The sequence below is a fragment of the Notolepis coatsorum genome, assembly GCF_963971535.1.
Source record: "Notolepis coatsorum genome assembly, chromosome: 19".
In the NCBI taxonomy this organism is placed as follows: Eukaryota; Metazoa; Chordata; class Actinopteri; order Aulopiformes; family Paralepididae; genus Notolepis; species Notolepis coatsorum.
Window position 1 is genome coordinate 27,510,042 of NC_140183.1, and position 25,772 is coordinate 27,535,813.

The following is a 25,772-nucleotide window of genomic DNA, read 5'->3' on the forward strand; positions in this document are numbered from 1 at the left end:
AGAGGAGTGTGCTGTTCACTGCAGTACTGGATGCAGGGATGCCTTGCATCTCACTCAGGAGTCAGGAGTATATTAGGACCTGAGGAACAGCAAAGTGCAGTGGTGAAAGCTGTCATGGAATTTCTTGTGGACACAGGCCTGCATCATAAGGTGTAAGCAAGGCCACAGTATTGTGCAGTACCTAAAACAATCAGTGTGAGTCAGCAATACGCCGACGGGCGTCTAGACTGCCGGAAAGCCAAAAGAAGAAGAAGAAGACGTCATCCGTGCGCTGTTCGTTTTGTTGTGCTCTGACTGTTCTGCGACGGTGGCTTCAAGAATGGACAAAAAAGCTGAAATTGATAACCTTGAAATGCGTCTACAGGCGATGGAAAGTCGTGTGTACGGAGAAAGAAGAAACAGAGGAGGGAAACCCGTTAAGGTTTGTCCTGGTTGAGTAGCAATGTATATGCCTAGCTGCTAACCAGGACTGAGCTCACTGGCTAACAAGCAAGCTAGCGATTAGCCAAGTGAACGCCCTAAAAAAACTGTTCGATAAATAGTCATACTGTCACAGATTACAGTAGGCTCACTACATCTCCGTTAGCTGAGTAATTATATGACATTATGTTATACAAGGATATATCACTCCAGTCGAGACGTTTCCGGTGTGATGGAGAAATCGGTATGTCTCATCTTACACCTAAAAAAACATCCATGTAGCATCTGGAGGGGGCCTCAGTAGAACATCATGTGATGTGATGTGTGATGATCAGCACAGTTCGTGTTATTGAAATACACTGTGCACAGTCACTACTGGCTATTCAGGCCCAGGGGTTGTTAAACATGATTATTTGTATGCATACCTGTATAGACCTAAAGTTCAAATTTGGTTACTTTTAATTAAATACACCTTTTACTAAAATAAAGTGCATGAACAAAATAAAGCAACATTCAAGTGACCATGTAGGGAGGCATTAAAGATATTCATGTTGATCAATTGTACAGAACATTATGATTGGTGGTCCATACTAACATGGTACCAAAGCACCTCAAAGGCGCTAAAAACAAGATTACAAACATCACAAAACAAACTGGTCAGACTACTACTTGACCTTACCCCTAGAACCCACCTCACCCCTGCACACTTTGACAACCTAGGGTGGCTTAGAGTAGACGACAGAGTACAGCAACTTGCAATGGGCCTGGTCTACAAGATACACTATACGACTAAGGTACCCATGTACATGTCAAAATACTTCCCAAAGGTCAGTGAATACCACGATCACAACACCAGAGGAAGCTCAACAAATCATGTTAAACCCAGATTCGGCTCAAACAAGGGACTAAACACGTTTCGCAATTATGCAACATCAATGTGGAACGCCCTACCCAAAGCTGTAAAGGAATGTGAATCCTTACCCACATTCAAAACCGCTCTTAAAGAGCACCTACGGGAGACTGCAATTCGAAACTGTCCACTGTAAATGTCCAAACCCCCCACCCCCTCCTAATAGACAATCTCCTCCCCACCGCAATTGTATATATTCTCTCCCAGCCGTATGTATATTTCTCTCCCACCCACCCACCCCCTCCAAATGTACAGTCTCCTCCCCACCGTATGTATATTTCTCTCCCACCCACCCACCCCCTCCAAATGTACAGTCTCCTCCCCACCGTATGTATATTTCTCTCCCACCCACCCCCTCCTAATGTACAGTCCCCTCCCCATCATATGTATATACTCTGTCGGGATCTATGGGTAACAGTACTGTATATTTGAATACCGTTTATGTCACAAATGTATCGGTACTAAATACCTGTATGTCCCTATGCCATAAATGTCATGTATGTTGTGTATGTCATAAATGTCAATATGAATTGAAAATCGGGGACCCTGATGTAAACAAGACAAACGTTTTTCTCTGGTCTGCATCCCCTTAACAATTGTGTGTATTGAGCCGTACTGTATTGTACCCATTCTGCAATCTGTTAAATAAAGTTTTCATTCATTCATTCATTCACTAGTAGTAGTAGGGTTGCAAATTGTAAGCACTCATTGATAACGTTAACAATCAATTAATCGATTAATTGTAACCAAAAATACCCAATTTACCAAACAATAACACATTTATTTGTTTCCTCAATCAAAAGGTGTATTTCCACAGCAGTGGCATATTGCATTATCATTGTTGCATGGCATATGAAACAATGTAAAGGCCTAGAAGACTGTCGACTTTAAGCGGTGAGCTGCATATGTGACTACCAAAAAAAAAGTCAAAAGCATGTATTTAAAAAAACTCAAACATTTTCTAAAGACTGTTTTATATTAACTTAATACATAAATAAATAAAATCTACTTATGTCTATGAAAATGTCCAATGGGCCTAACTAAATAACAGATTAGATAAAACGCTCAAAACAACTGTAAGCAACAATAGTATTTTTAATGAGGCTATTATTATTATTATTATTATTATTATTATTATTATTATTATTATTATTATTATTATTATTATGCAACAAGATAGCCTACATAGAACATAAATAGCCTGTCTCAGACTGACTTGCATGGTCCCGATTCCAGCATATCGACATGGTCAGACGGGAGCGCATGCAGCCTGGTCACAATCAGTCCAAAAACACTTGCTCGGATGGTACAGATGCCGCGGGTATACAAAGGTACTGGACTTTTTTGTACACATGATCTCAAGAAAGTGCTGAATGATTTTTCATGTCTGGTACGCGTCTATTCGAAGCCCAAACAATTCGTGCTTCCGCGTTCGAGTTTTGCGCTCTGATTGGCCACTGACCTACGCTATTACGCCCCCCTTATCTACGCCAGTTATCTACGCCACGAATAGACGCTACAGGGCAGCGTGGGGCTCTGAGAGTCACAGGGCAGGAGAGCCTTGCTACTACTAGCCGCGGAGCTAGTCTCTTTCACCTAACACTATTGCTCCGTGATCATAGCCATTCATCTCTAAAGCTAACCACTATTTGTAAAAGCCACAACCACGTTACCATATTTGTAATAATGTAAATCATTGTGTCATTGTACATATTGTGTATATAACGTTAGTAGCTAAGTTAGCTAACGTAGCTTAGCTTGGTAGCCAGCATTCTCGAAACGCCTAACGACGCCAGATTTAAAATGGTTCTCTCCTCTTTGTATACCTTTGTCCTCACAAGTATTCTGCCAGGGAACTTATGGACACGATAATAGTAGTAGTTATAAGGTGTTTTAGCTTGTAACGTTAACGTTAGTTAGCTCATAGCTATCGTTGTAGCCCGTTTCGTGACTGATGCACCGAGTCGGGCTGCGTCTATTCGAATCCCAACCGGTTCATGCTTATCAACATCGAATCCCAACCGGTTCATGCTTATCAACATGCCGTGACGTGTAGCTTGCTAGCCGGCATGAATGGCCGATTTAAAATGGTTCTCTCCTCTTTGTATACCTTTGTCCTCACAAGTATTCTGCCAGGGAACTTATGGACATTGGACACGACAATGAGAATGCTGGCTACCAAGCTAAGATAAGCTACGTTAGCTAACTTAGCTACTAACGCTATATACATAATATGTACAACGACACAATGATTTACATTATTACAAATATGGTAACGTGGTTGTGGCTTTTACAAATAGTGGTTAGCTTTAGAGATGAATGGCTATGATCACGGAGCAATAGTGTTAGGTGAAAGAGACTAGCTCCGCGGCTAGTAGTAGCAAGGCTCTCTGCTTCCTGCCACTACCTGCCCTGTGACTCTCAGAGCCCCACGCTGCCCTGTAGCGTCTATTCATGGCGTAGATAACTGGCGTAGATAAGGGGGGCGTAATAGCGTAGGTCAGTGGCCAATCGGAGCGCAAAACTCAAACGCAGAAGCACGAATTGTTTGGGCTTCGAATAGACGCGTCTGGTACATTTTAGCATGGTGTTATTCACCGTAAAAGATGACAACATTAAAAAATTAAAATTTAATTGATATTCTCCTTTGGTTCATTACAATTTACTCAAGCCTAGTAACATACACAATATTTCTGACACTGGGAATACATTCCCTGAGATCCATATGTGTCCCTAGATACCAAGAACATGCATGGACCTTGTAGAAGTGGAGCAATTTTCCATTTACTTAGTTATGTATTTTAGGCGGATTTTCAGAAAATATGACTAGGGCTTAAGAGGTTAAGGGAAAGTAAAATGACTGATTTCTGAAAACAAGTAAAAAAAATGTTTAATAAAAAGTACAATTACCCAAAAAGCTACTTGATTACAGTAAAGGGAGTACATGTGACTAGTTACTTTCCACCCTGGTGTAATCCTGCCTCGACCACCCCTCTGTCCTGCAGTGTGGCGAATCCTTGGGCAGAATTCAATCGGCTCTTGCCAACACAGCCAACAAGAGAGAGCGTGTGAAGATCCTGCACAAGAAGAGTGAGTTATTACACTGTATTGTACTTATGCCTCTTTTCCACTGCATGGTACCTACTCGACTCTACTCTACTCGCTTTTGGGACCTGGTACTTAATTAGTTTTCCACTGCAGATAGTACCCCCCTGTCAGTGTAGCTGGTCGTGCAGGTCTAAAGACACACGCCAGAAGAAGAATAGCGAGGGTGCCGTGACGTCATCTTCAACGCGACACACACAGACGATAGAGGATTTCGAAGATAGCTATGAGCATTGCGGCTAGCGTACATTTAGCTAATAAGGCACTGGTATCATAGAATAGAATAGAAATACTTTAATCATCCCGATTTGTAGTGTAAAATTTCCCTCGGATGATTAAAGTATTTTTATTCTATTCTATGAGACAATTCAAACTGATGTATAAGGAAATTATGTTCACGAGGTACAGGGATGAGGAAGGGACTTGATATTCACGGGTGTTTATATATATGTTTTTATTTCTTTCATGTTTTACTGTTTGTTTTTTTCTGTTTTGCATATATACTGTATATATATATATATATATATATATATATATTTTTTTTTTAATGTTTTAAATTAGTACACTCATTTGAGTAGTGGAAAAGGGGTAGGATTAAATAAGTGTACTTCCTACTCCTTTTCGAACATGTAAATTGAGTTATGTTTAGCTTTTGTTTAGTTATTATTTTGTTTGAGTTATGTTTTGATTTTGTTTAGTTATTTATTTTGTTTGTATTCATTTACATGTTTGAAATAAAGATTTCAAATAAAAAATCAAATCAAATGATACCAGTGCCTTATTAGCTAATGTACGCTAGCCACAATGCTAACTGTTATAATGGAAAATCCCAGTCACATTAGCAAGCACATAAGCTAAACAAAATTAGCCATCTTTTTGTGAGACTAAACTCTTTGTTCTTGGTGGTAAATTGCGTTAATGTTGGTTTTGTTTCATCAATAAATTTGATTTGATTTGATTTTTATTTGTCTCGAACATAGAAACATAAAACAAGTTTAAAAAACAAAAAGGTAAATAGTCAAAGACTATTTCCATACAATAAGTGTTCGAGAAGGAACAGGGGGAAGTAAAACAACTTATCAAGCCCTGCCCCTTCCTTACAATATTTGACATTATAATTTAATAAGAATAAAAATAATATAACAAATAATAAAAAATAAAATAAAAGTACAGTTTTTTTTAAAATATCCAAATGAGAAAAAATTATAGGGTCACATTACTGCTCAAGCTCCTCTCTCGTATGTGTCCATAAGTGCTTGTTTATAGCTACCTTTAAATGTATTGATATTTTTGCTTAATTTTATATTCGCATCCAGACCATTCCAGAGTGATACCCCACAAACTGCAATGCACATACTTTTAAGAGTTGTACGTACCGTAGGTTGCTTTAAAGCTAATGTCCCTCTAAAATTATAAACACTCTCTCTAGCCGTGAATTTTTTTTGAATGTTGCTTGGTAATTCGTTTTTTATTGCCAGAAACATAATTTGTGCAGATTTGAATTTGATTAAGTCCATGAATTTTAATGTTTGACTGCTTACAAACAGACTATTTGTGTGATCTAAATATCTACCATGATGTACTATCCGTATGGCTCTTTTTTGCAGTGTGCATATCTTTTGTAAGTTACTTTTATAAGTATTTCCCCAGATTTCAACACAATATGATAGATATGGTACAATGAGTGTGCAATATAATGTATATAGAGTTTTCTGATTCAGGATATATCTAGTCTTGCCTAGTATACCAATACTTCTCGCTAACTTTGAACACAAATATTTTATATGGGGTTTCCAGCAGAGTTTGTGATCTATTAAGACCCAGAATACACAGTGAATGTATCCTTTTTTGTTTATCCCACTTAGTTCTTGCTGCAAACAAATAATGAATGCTAATGTTTAGCAGTCGCAAGGCTATTTAAAGATGGCAGGTTTGTGTTTTGTGCAGGACATCCCCCGTATAGCGCAATGATAATGTAGTGAGTCTGTGACGATTCTCTGTTTTGACCAATCAGTGGTCTGCAGTGTTTCACGTAACTTTTTGGTATCACTTCTACCCGCTTGGAACCTCGACAAAGCAAGTACTAAAATGTTGGCAATGGAAAACCGAAAAGGCTGAGTAGAGTCGAGTCAAGTAGGTACCATGCAGTGGAAAAGAGGCATTAAAGGGCCACTTGCACTGATTTCCAACCTTAATCATGTTCTGTTGTGGGGAGGCGTGACATAAAACTTACCAACGTGTTCTACCCAGTCTATTGTCTATGTAATCACCTGTGTTATTATGCTAAGACTACCCAGTCTATTGTCTATTTAATCACCTGTGTTAATTACGCTAAGACTACCCAGTCTATTGTCTATTTAATCACCTGTGTTAATTACAGTATGCATTAATTCTCCTGCATTTCAGTTGAAGACCTGTTGAAGTACCTAGACCCCCAGTTCACTGACCACATCACTGTTCCTGACACCATGAAGCTGGAGTTCATCCTCGCTGGTGAGAAGCTTGATAACTTGGGTTAAGGTCTCATTCACATCTAATCAGACAATGGGGGAAAACACAAGTTTCCCCTTCTTTTGAATGGGGGTAGTTGCTCCTTTTAACGGGGGTAGTTGTTTCTTTTGAATGGGGGTAGTTGTTTATTTTGAATGGGGGTTGTTGCTTTTGAATGGGGGTAGTTGTTTCTTTTGAATCGGAGGTAGTTGTTTATTTTGAATGGGCGTAGTTGTTTATTTTGAATGGGGGTAGTTGCTTCTTTTGAATGGGGGGTAGTTGTGTTGGGCAATTGTTACCATTATGGAGTTGCCAAAAAAACAGAGCAGCGTCCCATGAGAAAGTAGAACTGGAGTCGACTTTAGCCGTAACACAACCCCTCCCCGCACTGCAGTGATCACAGCGGAAGACGAGGTATTGAGGGGGTTAAAAAGCTCACAGCATGATGTCACAGAAATGACCCATCCACACCAACCGGCGGCGAGATGCTGCATTGTCTGATCGGATGAGAATGAGCCCTAATGCTGCATTCCATGCTAATAGACCTCTCACGGCCCGGTGATGTATTTTCCGGCTGTTCCTGTCTCCATGATTTCCTGAAGCTATATGAAAATGATTAGACTATAGATCACTCCTAGGCTAGCTTTGTCTGTGGTTCATGCAGCTGTGGTCCCTGTGACCAAAGCCTTCTAATATACATTTCTCTCTTTGATAAGGCAGGGGATTTTGAAGATAAAAAAAAAAGGCTAAATCGCTCAGCCCAAACTAGCTTAGCATTGCAGATCATGGGTCTCATTTATAACCGTTCCGTACGCACAAAACGCGGCCTGGAAGAGGCGTACCCATGTGTGCCTAGGAGAGAAACCTCCTAGATAATATGAAAAGTCCTGTCTCTTGGACAATCTATGGATACCACCTGACAGAGCCTTATGTTTGTCTGGCAGGTTTCTGAGCAACAACAATATGTGCAGAGAAACGTTGCACATTGAATTACAGCACAAGTATGACTGAGCGGAATGCTTTGAAGCTTCAGTTGCTGCGATGGATAATCCATGCCAAAATCAATATTCAAATGCTCCATGTGCCTACATCAGTTAAGAAATGGCTTACAAAAATAATATTCCAACATTCATTCTGAAAATCACTTCTCAAACAAGGACATTTAGTCATGAGGATTTTCAGAAAGCCTACTGTATCTGCCCTATAGCTCTCACTTACATTGCACATTGAAACTTTGCACTTTGCTTCATGGAAGAATGAAGCTTTGATTATTAGCAGATCATTTATTATTGAAGCTTTGAAGCCCAAAAATGGTAATCGGGACAGCCCATCTTGATGTTTACAATCGAGCTTAAAAGTCAACATATCGATTTAAATATTCAGTACAAAGCATGTTTTTTTGTTGCATTTTTTAACAGAAGGTATGTTGATGAAATGTTAGAACAGTTGAACATGATGACTAAAGCCCTTTGATATCTATCCCCCTGGATATCAACAGAAATAATCGATTTCACATGTCCTCTGAAATATCACATAACATAAAACACACAGGTTACTCTGATTGGCCCATCAGTCACATCTAGTTGCTCTGATTGGCCCACCATTCACATCTAGCTGAGTGAGAAGCAGAGGACAGTGGTGCATCTATAGTGTATAGGGAACAGAATATGCGAAGAGAATATGTAAGAAGGATTATTATACCAAATTATTAGATGAGAATTAAAATAAAGTTATAATAATAATATGGAACATATTAAACAGCATCATCAGAAATCGAAAAAACGATCTAACATACCCTGAACATTTGACAGACAATGACAGGATATTAGCCTTATAAATGAGGTGGTGGATGGATTTAATCATTTCTTTGTTAATGTGGGGCCAAAACTAGCTAAAGAAATAAACGGCACTGGGAAGAGATTTGCTGAGGACTGTAGAGAGAGAATCACTGACTCAATATCTTTGGGAACTATAGGAAAAAAAGAAATTACTGATATGGTAAACAAATGTATGAACAAAACTTCAACAGATGGAGACAACATTGATATGACCCTGGTAAAGAATATAATTGAGGGAAGGATTGTGGATCAATTAACTCGCATATTTCATTAAAAACTGGAACATTTCCAGAAAAAAATTAAATTGCTAAAGTTATCCCACTATTTAAAGCTGGAGATAAACACCTCTTCACCAACTACAGACCGGTATCATTATCACAGTTCTCAAAAATACTTGAGAAACTATATGATGAAAGGGCTGGCCAAATTCATTGAAAAACATCAACTACATCAACTATGGCTTAAAACCTAATTCATTGCTAGTAATAGACAGCAATTTGTTCAAATAGGCCAGAATAAGTCAAGCTGCTTAAATATTACCTGTGGTGTCCCACAGGGGTCAGTGTTTGGACCCAAATTGTTCATATTATACATTAATGATATCTGTAAAGTGTCATATTTAAATTGGTTGTCTTTGCAGATGACACAAATATTTTATGTTATGGGGAGGATCTACAGCAGCTTTTAATGGTGGCAAAGAAGGAATTGTACAAATTAAAATGCTGGTTTGATGCAAACAAGCTATCATTAAATCTGAATAAAACCAAATTCATGCTATTTGGAAAATGCTAAATAAATTCAGAACTCCATCTGGAAATTGAAAATGTCAAAATCGATATAGAGTATATGAAATCAAGTTTTTGGGTGTCTTAATAGACCACAAACTGCTGGAAACCACACGTAAAATATCTATGCTCAAAGATTGCGAGAAGCTTGGGAATTCTGGGTAAAACAAAATACAACCTTAATCAGAAATCACTGTACACTCTGTATTGCACACTCATTGTACCCTACCTGTCATATTGTGTTGAAGTTTGGGGAAATACATATAAAACCAACCTACAAAATATATGCACACTGCAAATAAGGAGCTATACGGATTTTACCTCATGCTGGTTATAGAGATCAGACCAATTGTTTATTTGTTAAAAGTCAAACTCTGAAATTTAAAGATTTGGTTAAATTCAAAACTGCACAATTCACGTTTAACACATTGTCCGCCATGCCAGGGTTTCCGTTAGAAAAAATTGTTGCCGGTCTCCGTGACCTGCAAGATTTCAATCTACCGGACAAATGAGATTAATTCCGGTCATAGTTTATTGAGCTTTAAAACAATTGATAGGCAGGCTATATAAAGAATGTCATCCTCAAGGCATGTAGATTTATAATATTATTACTTAAAACTAGGCTACTTTTGCGTATACAGTCATTAATATATTCCAAATAAAATAAGTCCCTCGATACTCCGTGCTGCTGCTGACTTGAAATAAAATAGACCGCGTATGTGGGCAGTCGGTCCGACACTAAACAGCAGTCTGTTATAATCACATTTTTATGAGCTAACGAATTCCGTTATATTGGACATTTGTATTAATTATATCAAGCGAAGAACTGAGAAATTTGGCAGAGAGAGACGGCAACATTATCGTGGGTTTGCGTGATGTATATCTCCACCTCCCAACGACTTGGTGCTGGTCATAATGTCCGGTGAAAACAACTCCTTCCAAGCACAACTTGACCACCCGAACCGTACCAAAACAGGCCAAAATTAAATAGCCCATGCGACGAACGATTCATTACATTCGTTTCATCGTTGCTCCACCAAGCAGCCGGTCCAACAATGAAAGCTGTTGTCAGCGCGAGCCGGCCGCAGTTAGTTTGCAAGAAGCATCCAGCTGCAGACCCGCAGAGCAGCTTTCCAGGTCTGGGGACCGCACTGTGCCAGCAAAGCTGGTGGGTTCTGTGGGTCTGCAGCTGCATGCCTTCCGCAAATCCAGCAGCAAGCTCTCGCTGACACAGCGTCGTCATTACCAGACCGGCTGCTTGGCGAAGCAACGACAACAAACGCAATGATTGTTTCGTTCATCGCATAGGCCACCCAACTCCAGCCCATCCAAATACAATTCAAATAATCAAACTGTGCCCAGAGGGAACTATTTTCACCGGACACTATGACCGGAGAGATTAAATATGTCGGACTTCAACAGATTTTGCCAGTCAAATACCGGTAATTACCGGCTAACGGAAACGCTGCGCCATGCATTGTACCCATCCTTGGGCCCAGTCTGCCAGTGCTGTAACCCTATGGAGATGTTTACCTTCTTTGCAGGGCTATAACTTTTTAAATATTATAGCTATATCGACATTACTATGGCCCATTCAACATTGCATATCTATCGTTCCGGATGTGGGAACGTTATATTTTTTCATTCATACAATGTTGTGTTAATACCGTTGTGAATATGTATGTTTTTAAGGTTTTCTGCAGTAATTCCTAAAACGCGAGTTATAGGCCCTGATAGATAGATAGATAGGCCCTGATATGATAGATTATTGATTGGCGTTTCTTTCCTATACACGCTATATTAAAAAATTCAAATGTATATGATCGGTATACATTATGCTTCATCATGCGTGAAGGAAAGGGGGGGGGTCATTTATAATTCCTTGATCGTCAGTAGCGTCTTTTTTTTTTTTTTTTACTATGGGTTGATACGTTGATCAGATGGATTGCCGTGAAATAAATAAACAATCGGGCAAAAAATAACGTTAGATTCCTCTTACCGTTCGCCGATGAGACTGGAGGAAAAATATTCCAATTATTTGACGACGATCTGCTAGATCCATTTCCCATTTGTATGACGCAATAAACGCCGAAATCATATAGATTATTGCGTTTCGAAATCGATCCCAATGCACTCGATTGTGTCTATTGATCCACGTTACAAGATATTACTACCGGAGGATTCTCCCAGATGCACCGAGCGCCACTTCCGGTTTGGCGTGTTGTGTAACTCGCCCGGAATCCACCAGGCGGCGGTATTGAGGCGTTGCAATATCAGAACAGGGTCCAGCTGCGTCCCGGAGGGAGGCTGGATGAATTATGAATGCCATGGCGAAAAAATTAAATATTGATCCCAAAAACGAGTTAACTCGTTTCTGGCACACAATGCATGGCGGGCAATAATGAGTATACTCATTTTTGGCGCACAATGTGTTAAAGTAACACAAAATATAGTCCCTGGCAACATACAAAAAATTGTCATGGGCAGAGATGGGGGTTATATTAACACATTGAGTGCCACGCCCCTTCCGGGAAGTGACCCCTTCCGTGCCGCCCATTAAACCTATATTTTATAGTATAGCTATGGGTCTAATAACGCCCTAGAGTCTCTGTGAGCTGCTTCTGGTCAACGTGCAAGATTCTTGACAGATTCTTTTTTCATCCGTACATTTCCGTTTTATACCATTTTGAATATGAACATAGTCCGGGCGCTTCTGAGCAATTCCAGGGAAAAGACGCAAACAGTGTTTTTTTTTTTTTTTCTTTTTTTTTGTGACCAACTTTTTATTTTGTCTTTTTTTAAAACAAGTTCAGAGGAAGGACATTCACATCAGCATTTCATATTAATTCACACAGTGGCATACAAAGTGTCTTTTCAGTATATATTGTCCGTCAGTATATTCATATACTGTGTAGCCTGCCTGTTGCAGTTGTGACAGTCTTTTCCTCCGTTCTGGCGGTCCTGTGGCTGCGAGACAGCCCAGGTCGCTTCTTAACCCCACTCCCAGCCCCCCGGGTTTGCATAGACATTTTAGGAGAGGGGGAAACCTTGATGCATACATGTATAGGATACTCTTAATTAGAAAATAAATCATAATTATGTTTGTTAGATAACCAAGTAATAGGGAAAAATACAATACAATTTAGAAACAACCACAACAAATTATAGCAGTAAACAGAAAAGGAAAAGATAAATGGAAAAGATAAATGGAAACAACAGCAACATGATTTTTGTTCATTCTCTGGTGTCAAGGTACAAGTGTTCAACCTAGTGGAGTACTGATTTTACCTTCTGGGCCGCGGTAAGTAATATTTGGATTGATTCTGTCCTTGCTCCCTGTGCTCTAGCACTGGATGCCTCTAATCTCAATACTTCGTAGAAGGACAGTTTCCAACGGTAAATATTGAGACTATGGGGTGGTTTCCATCTCATTACGAGCATTTTCTTTGCTGCCGTTAAACCGGCCAGAAACACTCTTTTTTTGTGAGGTGTTAATTTTAGAGATGAATCATCATTTAATAATAAAATGTGTGGCAAACAAGGTATGTTTATCTCTGTTATATTAGTGAGAAATAATGCAACCTTGGCCCAAAAAGCGAGTACTCCTGGACATTCCCACATCATATGTATGTATGTTCCTATAACTTTTTGCGGACATAAAGCACATAGAGGACTTTGTAATATTTTTATTTGACAGAGTTTCCTGGGTGACAGATAAAATCTTTGTATCATTTTGTAATGAGTTAATTGGTTATTATAATTACGAGAGGTTAGTGGAATATTATCCCATACATTCTGCCAATTTATGCAGGCATTGTAATTCTTTAAGTCTATGTTCCAGACAGTGGTATTACCTGTAGTTCTGTTTAGTTTTCCTTGTATTTTATTATATAACCCAGAAACAAAACCATTTTTAACATTTATGCCATTCACTATATTCATTAAAGGGTGACCTTTAAACAGTGTTTTTGTGTAATTCAATAAACACGTTGTCATTTTTCGCCTGATTATCGGATCATCCTGAAATCAACGATAGATCATCATTATTATCCTTCGTCGTGCACGCATGCAATGTGATTTAGACCGGCGCGCCTTTAAAACAACCTATTGTCTGTACAACTCTCAAGCAAGTGCATCTCAGTTTGTGGGGTATCCATTTGGAATGGCCTTGATGTAGCAATAAAAACAAGTAATACTATTGAAATGTTTAAATGCAGATATAAACAAGAATTCTTGGACAAGTATAAGTTAGATGAGCTTGAAAATAAAGTGAACTAGTATTTTTGTAATTATTTATTTATCTTTTGCTGTAGTGGATAGGTATATTCTTTTTTTATATTGATAAATAACTTATTACATATTAATATGATATTGTAAGGAAGGGGCAGGACCAGATAAGCTTTGCTTCTTTCTGTCCCTTCTCGAACAAAACCATTTGTCTTGAGCTATGTTGATTATAGCTTCCATGTCTAGGAAGATATATTTTATTTTATATTTATTATTTTTTTATTTAGTTTGTTATTTTTTGTTATTACAAATTTGTGTGTTTATGGTTGTTCGAGATAAATAAAGATCAAATCAAAATCAAATCAGAAGGCCATGCCAGGACCACTAGCCTAGCTTAAATCTCTGGGAGAGGTGTTTTTGGCCAATAGCTAAGCTAGCTGGTCCGTATTCGCTCCATTAATTTGTGCTAAGCTAGGCCAGTTTACAGCCAAATAGCTTTCAACTGAATGCACAGAGCTTGTCTGACATTTCCCATAATGTTGGTGTGTTCCTTTAACATGGGCCATCCTAATGTTTAGTTGGGAGATAAAGTATATACTGTAGTAACTTAAAACGTGTATGTTCCTTTTAACTGTGGCAGTGGATTTGTTCCTACGATGCCCCACCTCTGCTTTAGGAACTAAGGCAAAACACTGTTGTCTTAGTCAGGAGTTAGTTGTCCCTGAGAATACCTTTCGACTATAAATAGGCTGAAATGAGGCATGAGAACCAGTGATGAATTTTCACTTCATGTTTTCATTAATTAATTTATTTGCATTCGACTGGCAGTTTGTTATTCTGATGGCCCTAGTTTCAATTGAGACTCATTTGTGTGTGTGTCTGTGTGTCACTACAGAGGAGGACTTCCTTCTCTCCCAGGCAGCTCTTCTGGAGGAGGTCAGCAGCCTCCAGCCTCTACTGGACAGTAACTATATCCGAGGTGTGTCTTCTGCCGTAGCAGTACAGTGCTATAGGATACAACACAATGTGTGCCTGTCTGTCAGGGTTACAACTCCCAATGAGGTCTCCTTCTATGCAGAGAATCTACATAATGCATTTGTGTACAATATATAAAGAATATGTTCCATAAGAGGTGAAAGATGATTGGCTATTAGCTGTCAATGTGCTTCTGCTGTGTGCACTTTTTCCAAACCTTCAGGCTTGGCTACTAAGTTAGATCTTTAACACTCGTACACATTCAGACTGTGCAGAGATCGAGAAGGACTTCAATACCTCGACTGTATATCACATAAAGATGATATCTGCCAGGCCTGTCTGTTAGATCTGTGTTGTGTGTCCATATCTCCACAGATGTACCAGAGCATGCCACTAAGCTGCAGCGCCTGTCACAGATTCACATCAAAGAGCAGGTAACACACACACGCACACACACACACACACACACACACACACACACACACACACACACACACACACACACACACACACACCAGGGTTCCCACGGTACCTGGAAAACATGGAATTTATTTTTTCATTTCCCAGGTATGGAAAAGTCATGGAAACTGAGCAAAAGTGAACACTTACATGGAAATTGAAACAGTTGACCTGGAAAATGTTATTGGATGATGTGTAAAATAGTAATCAAATGAAACTATTGAGCACATAATTAAGATGAGTTTATAAAAACCCTTTACATGTGAACAGCTTTTAGTGTAGATAATAAATGGATGATCCCATGTTGTAGAGCATGCTCTTGGCATCATATGTGGTATATTGGATGTTGGAATTGATGCAGGCAACCTGGTGATATGGACTTTAAAATTATAGTTTCGGATTGGTGGACTTCCGGAATAATAACCGAGAACCGTTACTTGCGATCTCAATAGAACGGTCAAATACATGCATTTCCCAGCCAACACAGGAGCCTTGACATCTACAGTGAAACTTCTTATGCAAGTAGCTGTGTTTTAACTGTGTGGTAAACCTGGGTGTATCAACGTTAGTTAGTAAGCAGTGCAATCTTGCTAGCTAGCAGCTTACACTAGAATTGTTGAGGTAATTTTTACCTTGCTTTTAAAATACTAGAACTATGTTTGATCCCCATATGTACTATTTCACTCATTGACTTTTCCTAAAACCGTGTTATTCACCACATTTAGGGGAGTTTGTTTTGAATTTGGATTCATTAATGATGGTTAGCAAGCACATGCAGTACAATCTTGCTAGCCAACATTCAGCTTGCTATTGCTAACTAACTAGCTAGTGTTGGCTAGCTTGCATTGCAAGCTAACTACCAACACATTTTCACATTAGGCTGTGACATTACTTCTATACTAGTTGACATGACCAGTCTAGTCTTGTTCTACTTTTAACTATTTTGTGATTTTTCATTTTTCTTTTGTTAAATAAATGATACTAATAATAGGAACATTTGGGGTGAGACATTTTTGAAAAATCATTGATCATGACCATTCAGATCTTCATACTGTAGAGAGGAGGAAGAGGAGTGGAGAGGGGGAGGAGCCAGGAAGGCACAGAAGGAAAGAGAAGAAGAGGAGGATAAGAGAGTCGAGGATGACGGAGGAAAAGGGAGAAGAGTGGAGAGGAGTTGAGAAGAGTAGGAAGAGAAGACAGGAGCAGACACGAGAGGGGAGGTGTGGAGAGAAGAGGACAGGATGAGATAGGAGAGGAGTGGAAGAGAGAACATATATCAATCCCAGTGCTCATGTGTCTCAAAGTTTCAGTTCAATAAATTGTTGATCATCTACAGCAGGGGTCCCCAAACTTTTTCCTGTGAGGGCCACGTAACTTTTCCCTTCTCTGGTGGGGGCCGGGGTCATTTTGTAACAGAAAAAGTGTGACGATCGCAGGGGTGCCTAAACGTAAACATTTATTGTTTTCCAGAAAGCCACACATAACCAAATATTAATAACCCTTTCCGGGATCTTCACAGAAAAAAAAAGTCAGGAAATAAATAATAACACTATTAATGAAATAAATAACACTATTTATGAAATAAATATACAGTACCTACAGACCACCTAGCTCTAGATCTGTACTATTTAAAAGCACAGTGCAGGACACACTCTGAGGTTATCGCACCTCAGAGATGGCAGTGGACATGTATGACAGGACAAAGGCCATATGTAATGGCCTTGGGATTGAGGAACATACTACCAGCCAAAGGAGGAAGCAGAAAAGGATGGACGAGTATGTAGTTGAGTCATCTTGTGGCACAAGCTCAGACTTCAGCTCAGGAGATCAGCTGAGACAGAGACTGTTCTATCCAGTCCTCGACAGAATGCTGCAAGAGCTTGAGAGCAGGTTCTCATGAGTTGGAGAACAACTTATGAGAGGCATACAGGCATGCATGTTATCCAGCCTCAGACCAGTTTCTCTCAGTGGAATTGCTGCAACCCCTCGCCACATATTACAATATCCAACTACTGCCAGAGGAGATCACAGTTGCAAAGTGTTTCCTGGCCAGGACAGGCAGAGATGCAGTCCCTACTATCCAAAGTGTCTTTCCCTCCTGGATGATAATAATAATAATAATAATAATAATAATAATAATGCATTTTATTTATAAGGCGCCTTTCAGGACACTAAAAAAAAAAAAGTCCACAAATCGGTGAATGAAAAATGTATAGGATCAAATGAAAACTACTACTTACTAAAAATGGATGTTTAAAAGTACTAAAACCCCCCCCAAAAAATCTAACACTAACAAACATTCAGCACCGACAATGGGGATGCTGCCATCTTAAACAAAAAAAATCTTTATTTATTTTTTATTTTTTTAAAGCTCCGGGGCTCTAGGGGGCCGGGCCAAATGTGGAGGCGGGCCGGATCAGGCCCGCGGGCCGTAGTTTGGGGACCACTGATCTACAGCTTGTTGCATTATTTCATGCATTGATATTATCAATAAGACATAATCTCTAAGCATTTACAATGTAGCCTTGACTGGCACATCTTTTAAATCAAGTAAGTAGTCAGGTGTCCTAGGGGGTTGTGTGTGTGAGGGGAGGGGCAGCGCGGATGGGGGCGGAAAGCTTCAGGGGCCTATAGATCATCACTTAATATGGTACCTGGAAAATCAGGAGGTAGCATGGAAATTTTTTTCAAGGCAAGCGTGGGAACCCTGACACACACACACACACACACACACACACACACACTCTTGTTCACCATTCATCTCGGGTCAGCTTTTCTCTTTTGACACCTCTCTCTTTATCTCTCCCTCTATATCTGTCTCTATCTCCCTCAGGACCAAACTGAAGTTCAGTCCCAAGAGGTCAAGAAGCTCTTTGAGGAGTACAACAAAATGGTACTTTTTTTCTTTTCGAGAACAACTTGGGCTGGTAGACCAGATTGATTTAAGACCTTTGAATAAATTGGATGATCTTGTTTGCCGATCAATCTAGCAGCAACATCTTTATGGCTGCCTCTCTCTGGTCTCCACTTCAGCCTCCACTTGCCCTGATTGTTCCATCGCGAGAGGCACTCTCTCTTTGATGCAGATGTTGTGCAGCGCAGCTGTGGCAGCGACAGTTGTAGAGGCTCTCTCTCGGGCTCTGTGCATGGACATTCACGGTGTGAAAGCTCTTTATGTTGACATAGGGATTAGGGTTGCAAATTGTAAGCACGTTCCTTACTCAATCATTGATAACGTTAACAATCAATTAATTGTAACAAAAATACCGAATTGAATTTTTTTTATGAGGTTATTATTATTATTATTATTATTGTAACTGAGGGGTACAATTCCCTGACTGTATTACTAGTTATGATACTTACTACCACTACCTTTGTACTTAATATTCGGCCACCCAGTACTCGGCATAAATATATTATGATAAACACTCTCACGTAGATGAAACGGATCCAACACAAATGTACGAAGTCGAAGTATGTATTTATTCCTACACAGCAATGGTGTGTAGAGCAAGCACTTAATCACTTAATTACATTTATGAATTGAAATAGTATGCACTTTTATGGCAAAGAGTATTCGTTGGTATATCAATAGAGAATGTCCAATCTCTGGTGGCGCAGGCGGTAAATATACGACCTGGAATAGTTAAGGAATAACAGCAATGATACTTTAATGATTATAAGACTGGATACACTAAGGGGGGTAATCCGGTCGCTTGTAAGACAACAGGAGTAGGAGGGGGGGGGGGGGGGGGGTAGAGTCTGGCTGCCTCGTCCGGCCAAGGGTATCCTGGGTGAACCCACAGTTGTGCAGCTCGATGCGCCAGCGATCCTTGGACCACAGATGAAAGCAGGTGGACTCTCTGTGAGCCGGCTCTCTCCGGTCCACGGGGGAGAGACGTGAAGCGACCTCGTCTTGCAGAGCGTCTCCTCACCTTGCGTCCTCTCCAGGGGGGGGGGGTTCCAACACACGGCAGTGTCGGGGGTCTTTATCCATGGAATAATCACTGTACACAAAGCATAATCCGTGCCTGGGAAGGCGGGCTGTCGTCGGTAGAATAATCCGGTATGCAGGTCCACTCGCTCGTCGGCTCTGGGGCTCCTCGGATGCAGTCTCACATGGGGTCGACCATCCTGGATAAGCAGCCAGTTCTCTGCCCGAAACGATGGGGTACTGACTACGATAGTATTCTCACCGCACGAAGCACTATATATTAACAGACTATTATTAGCTTAATAGACTACGTCCAACTCGACGATATAGTGCCAAATATGACTATTCAAATATTAATATACACGATGTCTCAATACCGATGGTAGGCCGAACTTGGCCTTACTCCCACACGTGGCGTCGCGGGGAGGCTTTACGTCTGTCACTCTATTGGAGGGTAAGAAACTGGACTGAAAAGGAAGTCCTACTTTAGTAGCGCAGTATATATACGCACTATGAACAAATAGTACCGTTAGTGGTGCGGTAGCCAGATTCCTACGCGGAACTAGGACTTGTTCGTACATGTTGAGCGGTACGTTTGAACTGGGTCTGGGGGGTATGGCAGCCTGGCACCAAGGTCTCGACCAATAGTAGAATGGAGACTATTATGGGATGTTCAGTAGGCTAGAATGGATATTCAATGCATATTGTACAAGGAATATACAAGGGATATCAGGGAATATTAGAGAATATACAAATACAATTAAATATATATATATAAATAAATATATATATTCGGTTTAATCTGGCCCTTCACAACAATTATTATTATTATTATTATTATTATTATTATTATTATTATTATTATTATTATTATTATTATTATTATTATTATTATTATTATTATTATTATTATTATTATTATTATTATTATTATTATTATTATTTTGCAACAAGATAGCCTACATAGAACATAAATAGTCTCAGTCTCAGACTGACTCACATGGTCCTGATTTATTTGTTCTTGTTGAGGAAAATCAACATATCGACATGGGTGTCGATGCAGCCTGGTCACAATCAGTCCAAAAACACTCGCACGGAAGGTACCGATGTCTCGTGTATACAGAGGTACTGGTGTGCATGCAGCCTGGTCACAATCAGTCCAAAAACACTCGCACGGAAGGTACCGATGTCTCGTGTATACAGAGGTACTGGTGTGCCAGCTTTGCCAGCCTGGGGAATCTCCCCACATTGACTTTCCACCAGTCTGATATTTATCCAGGGATGGGGAGTGGCTTCTTTGAACTGTTACGCGAGGTGGTCTGCCATATGCCGACCCGGCAAACTTCTAGTTAGCAACACCGCAGGGTAGTCCAGCTGTCTGTCGTCAATACTTGCAACCTTGCAAGCACCAGTAACGTTAGCTAGCTGCGCGAGCAACTCCGAACTTCGCATCGGTATAGCTCTCATCGATGCGCGAGGTGGTTGTGCCTCAGGATGGGATATGGTACGCTGGCTCAAGCAGGTGTATCATTTGCCGAAAACCTTCGCCGTCAACCAACCGATCATGTCGATAAATGCGAAGACTGATTATTTTTTCCGCCCGTTGTGGGTCATAGCTCAAAATCAACGCTTCTCTTAGCCTGCTTAATTTTGCAAGTTGCCGTCGCTCATATTGAAAACCACATTGAGATACAGTATCTCGTTTTCGAGAGGGTCCCATGTTTTTTCCCCTTGCTTATTTTCCAGAGACAGGTAGTTGCCTCCTCGTCATAGTTACATTGCGCCCTCTATCTGTTCATTGAAACATGCTTTAAAAATACACCATTCTACTCGCAGCTAAAATGTAAGACAGACAACATTGTAACTGTAACATATCATTGTTTGATAGCTCGAGTAAATGTCATGTGTTTGAATAAATCCTAAACCATAAATCAATCAATCTTTGATTAATTGTTAACATCCCTAATAGAGATAAATGATCACAATACTGAGTCATGATATAGTGATATATTGCGATTTTGCCTATTATACCTTTTTTCAACAAGAAATTATCATCTGCAATAAAAAAATATATACTTAATTCGTTTTATCTAATAAGATAACGTTTTCAGTCTGTTCACCTCATTCCAATAATTTTGATTGCAGTCAAATCGGGAAAAAAAACCTACAGTATATGTTCAGATACAATGCAAAGATAAATATAGTCTCACGTTCCATTTTAGGTTTTCAGACGAACAATGTTTTCAAACTTTATTATCTAAACATGGTAAGTTAGAGTGGTATGTTCATTCATAGTTTAAGACGGTAAAGAATTGAGTACTTTTTGATGATAATATATCACATTCACACTCAAAGTGATTTGGATTGATTTGAACTGCAAATACATGGGCTGTCCAAAACATTTCAAAACAGTTCTGTTATGGTTCTTCAGTGCAAGGGTTCAGCTGACTAGCAAAACTGGCATGCACACATTTGCTAGAGCGAAGCTGCGTCTGCTATCCGCTTGAGTCTTTCCATTGACTTTGTATGCATTTGCACCGCCTCTAAATTTGTATCTGTGTTGTATTTGAACTTACTGTATTAATTGGTATTATCATCAACTTTTATGATCTGGGGTCTGGTTAGTAAGTAGGTCAACGTCTGCTGTGCTAAGCCTTTCTTCTGTCGGGGCCCTGTTCCTTGTACCTGGCTAACTGAGTTAATAATTTTCAGGATAACTTCACATAAGTTAGACTTTTTGGTTTTCCGACGCGCGATTGTCTAGATCACTATGGCAACAGATCAAAAAGTTTGAACCTGCTCCAGCGCAGAGTTTAGTTCAGTTAGCTGGATAAACTGGCCACGCCCTCGCAAAAAATGCCAGCTCCCTTTCTCACAGATTCTGAATTATGTTTTTGTGCTTAGTTTTTCTAGAGGGGGCTTTTGAAATGTAAAATAATAGACTTAAAAATGCTGATAATAAATCATATTCAGCCTATGGATTTACTTTGTCCTAAATAATGCACATCATAGCTATACGGCGCTCGAGAGTCGCGACACACACTATGTGGTTATTTTAATAACGGAGCATTGCAAATGTGAATCCTGCGGGGATATTTTTAATGAATGAAACCTATCGGGCGTTTGGCTCTGATTCGTTTCATATTCTCCACTGTGGATGTATTTGCTTAACGGAGCGCCCGGATTGCGTTTCATTCAAGCATAAATTGTAGTGTCTTTATGCGTGGATTGTGGATGTGAATTACAACTAATCTGAATCTGTGGATTGTTGAATTGTATCATTGTCACTCACACGTTATTGTGATATTCTAACTGGGATTAAAATGTCTGAGGAGATGCGCTGTTTGACGGATTTGATGACGTGGACGTGACTTGAGAAAAGTGAATGAGCAATTGCAAGCCTTTGACGTTTTGATGAATGAATTTGAGAATTATTTATCTGTTCAAGCACTGTTATCTGATGATGAACAAGAGGTTGATGAACATGACTGGTGTCACTGGTATAAACCAAAGGTTAATCAATTCAATGCATGTATGGATGATGTCCGAAACAGATTCAAACCTGATTAATAGTGAAACTGTATAGCCTCCAAGCCTCTCTGACACGTTATTTCGGGGGTCACGCCTTGAAAACTTTGGGAACCATGTATTTATATAGTACATGATACCTAAGCGCATACAGTACTGATATCCTCATAAGTATCTATTAATTCATATCAATTAGATACTCTTTGGGCTTGGTTTCTTTCAAAGAATTGAACTAATTATTTTCGCTAGCAAGATCTCATTCGATTATTCATTCCATTAAGCCTACTGCCAGCAGGCACATTTAAAGAAATATAATCTGATTGATTGGGGTAATGAGGGACTTATTCCTATAGATATGCATTTAACTTGTCGGCGAGGCTATTGAGCCATACTGTATTGTACCCATTCTGCAATCTGTTAATAAAGTTTTCAATCAATCAATGCCGTTAGAAAATCAGGATTTCTGCGATTGACACCTGCTGTCTTTTAAGGTTAGGCGGCCGCTCGCAATTATCCTGAGTATCAAGTCTGGTTCGAATTAACGAGAGTGAATCAGCGTTCGAGGAACAGGGAAAGCCTGGTTTCAAACATCGGGTTAATTCAATCTGGCTAATGAGACTTTTGATCGACTTAGTTGAACCATGTACGGGGAATAGGGCCCAGGTCAGTCATACCGTAAATCCTCAAATATAGGACGGGTCTTGTATTTACCTCAGGCCTTTATTAGAGAGAGGCTTATATAAGAGGCAGGCCTTAATTTCACAAACTGGCCAATTGTAATTGTGATTGATTGATTTTATTTAGACATAAATATACAGATCACATGAGTATTTGCTTTGTCAGGGTGAAACTGTGTTGGATTAACGTAATTCACACACTAAAGTTGGAACTGTCTATAGGTTGCGGGGTCCGGGGACGATTTAGCGCGTGGTACCTACCTTCTCGACTTCCTCAGTCGAATCGAGTTGATGATAACATGCAGTGGCTTTAGCTGACTCTATCATAGCCATCATGATCTGTGATGCCGGCTGGACAACGCCAGCCCCGCCTGCCAACGTTAACGTTTGCAAAACAAAGCCGGCGTCATCCAGCCGACACCACAGATCTAGATGTGACGACGTTAGCTAATGCTAAAGCTAACGCCAGCGAGAGGGAAACGTTAATGAATTTAGTGTAGCGGGAGGCAGCACTTAATTTGCATTGGCAAGAGTTTATCTCATTCTATATCACGGCACAAAAAAAATAAAAATTAACTTTTTTTTGCGACCTTATAATGGAAGCCAGCTTGTATTTGTCTCCATGTATCAAACCCCCGGTTTATATAAGAGGCCCGTCCTTTATTCTAGTACCCTCCACTATTAGAGGATTTACGGTAATCCAAAAACATGATGATCATACTGTAAATATGGATCAGCGAAATGGGGGAAATTATAAGCATCCATTGATAATGATAAACTTACACATGTCATGGACTTGAACATTGGTCAAAACATGCACTTCCAAAATACAAGAACTACAAACCTCACTATGGCACATTTGGAGCTGATTGACTCCCGTTCTAAACTACGATGCTAACAGTTTCTCTCAAAAGGTTTTTCTAAAAATTACCACCAGGCTTTTGATTGTAAATGAAATAGTCTCAAAGATAATGTATTGGGTTGTCAAGCTGATACCAAGTCCCCCAAATGCAATGTCTTCCGGGCGATCTGAGCCAGCCGGCTAATATACCAGATGATGTACCTGAAGGAGCCGAGGAGCTAGCTTTGCACTTAGCCTCACTATAATGGCTGTAAACTCCTCCTTCCTGAAACCTGTTTCCACTTTGGCAGATGTGCCTGCTGTCCAAGCAGTTCCACCAATGGGACGAGAGCCTGAGGAAAATGGAGGAGACAAAGACGATCCGACCAGTGGAATAGCCACCATGATCTGATGTTGACGATGACGATGATGTTGACGATGATGTTGCACTTATGTTGGGATGTTGCATCAAACAAGTGTCTTCTATGTATCCTGAGGTTGACGTTATTCATATTAACAGACGGTGGATCAGATCTCGCCTCATAACTTGAACAGAACCTAGTGTGTCGTGGCGATTTCCTTCAATATATAACTGAAGACGGGTTCTGTGCGGTTTTCCACAGTCGTTGTGGGATTTGTCCAAACAATGCATTTGCGATGGTCACACGTCAACTTTCTTTGACACCAAAAAAACCTTGCTGATTTCCATGATGACATTTTCAAACATTTTATAGCGGTAGAAGGCAGGTCACCATTCAAGAATGTTCTATCAATTCAAGTTCTGTATATCGCTCCAAACGTCAAAAGTTAGTGATTAGACAAGAGATCTGACCCAGTCGTTTTGATTAACATTTTCTCCCGTTCCATGCTGTGTGCTCTACCCTGCTAAATATTATTGTTATTTATTTACAGCAACATTTTGAAACGATAGAGCTTTGTTTTTATGCCTATACATTTATACTTGACATGTAATGCATTCCAACCCTGGTACTCTATGCTGCAAGGCATTCAGCAGGCTGGTTATCCTCTCACGCCATGCCATTGTCTGCTCTGGACGTATCCCTGAGCAGATCAACTAAAGACAAAATCCCTCAAATTGCTCTCCCAATGTTGTGCTTCTAAAATGTTATATTATGCATTATACAGCTAGACTCTGAATTGATAAAAATGTATACCATTAAAAGATGCCCCCCCCCGGACTGTTGTATTGTGTGATTGAACTACACTTGAGACGTTTCTCAAGAATTTGTTTATTTTTAAATTGTATTAACTAGATGTTACGTTGTCAACTCTACACAAACACCTGGTTGGGGCTTCAAGGTTATAATAGAACCCCCCACACACACACACACGCATAATTGACCAATCCCAAGCTCCGCCCACTCTTAGCTTGACTGAGGAACGTTCAGGTAAAGAAAAGAGCAGTAGGAAATGGCATTTTAGTCAAACCTTAACTCTAACCTTAACCTCGGTGTGTTTGGTATATCTCACCACAACTTATTCACAATGCAGAATAACTTGATTGATTACAATGTACAAAAAGGTTGAATGAGAACTAACATAATCAAGTATTGAGAGATTTC

The 25,772-nt window shown here is 39.8% G+C and overlaps 1 protein-coding gene across 1 annotated transcript; it reads left to right on the top strand.

The window, feature by feature from the left end:
• Positions 1–256: 256 nt before the first annotated feature.
• On the top strand, positions 257–25,772 carry dctn3 (dynactin 3 (p22)). Its single transcript, XM_084335992.1, has 7 exons — positions 257–421; positions 4,336–4,420; positions 6,842–6,928; positions 14,671–14,754; positions 15,126–15,184; positions 18,043–18,102; positions 24,501–25,772. Exons 1-7 carry the CDS (start codon positions 320–322, stop codon positions 24,585–24,587), a joined length of 564 nt encoding a protein of 187 aa, XP_084192118.1. The 5' UTR covers positions 257–319; the 3' UTR covers positions 24,588–25,772.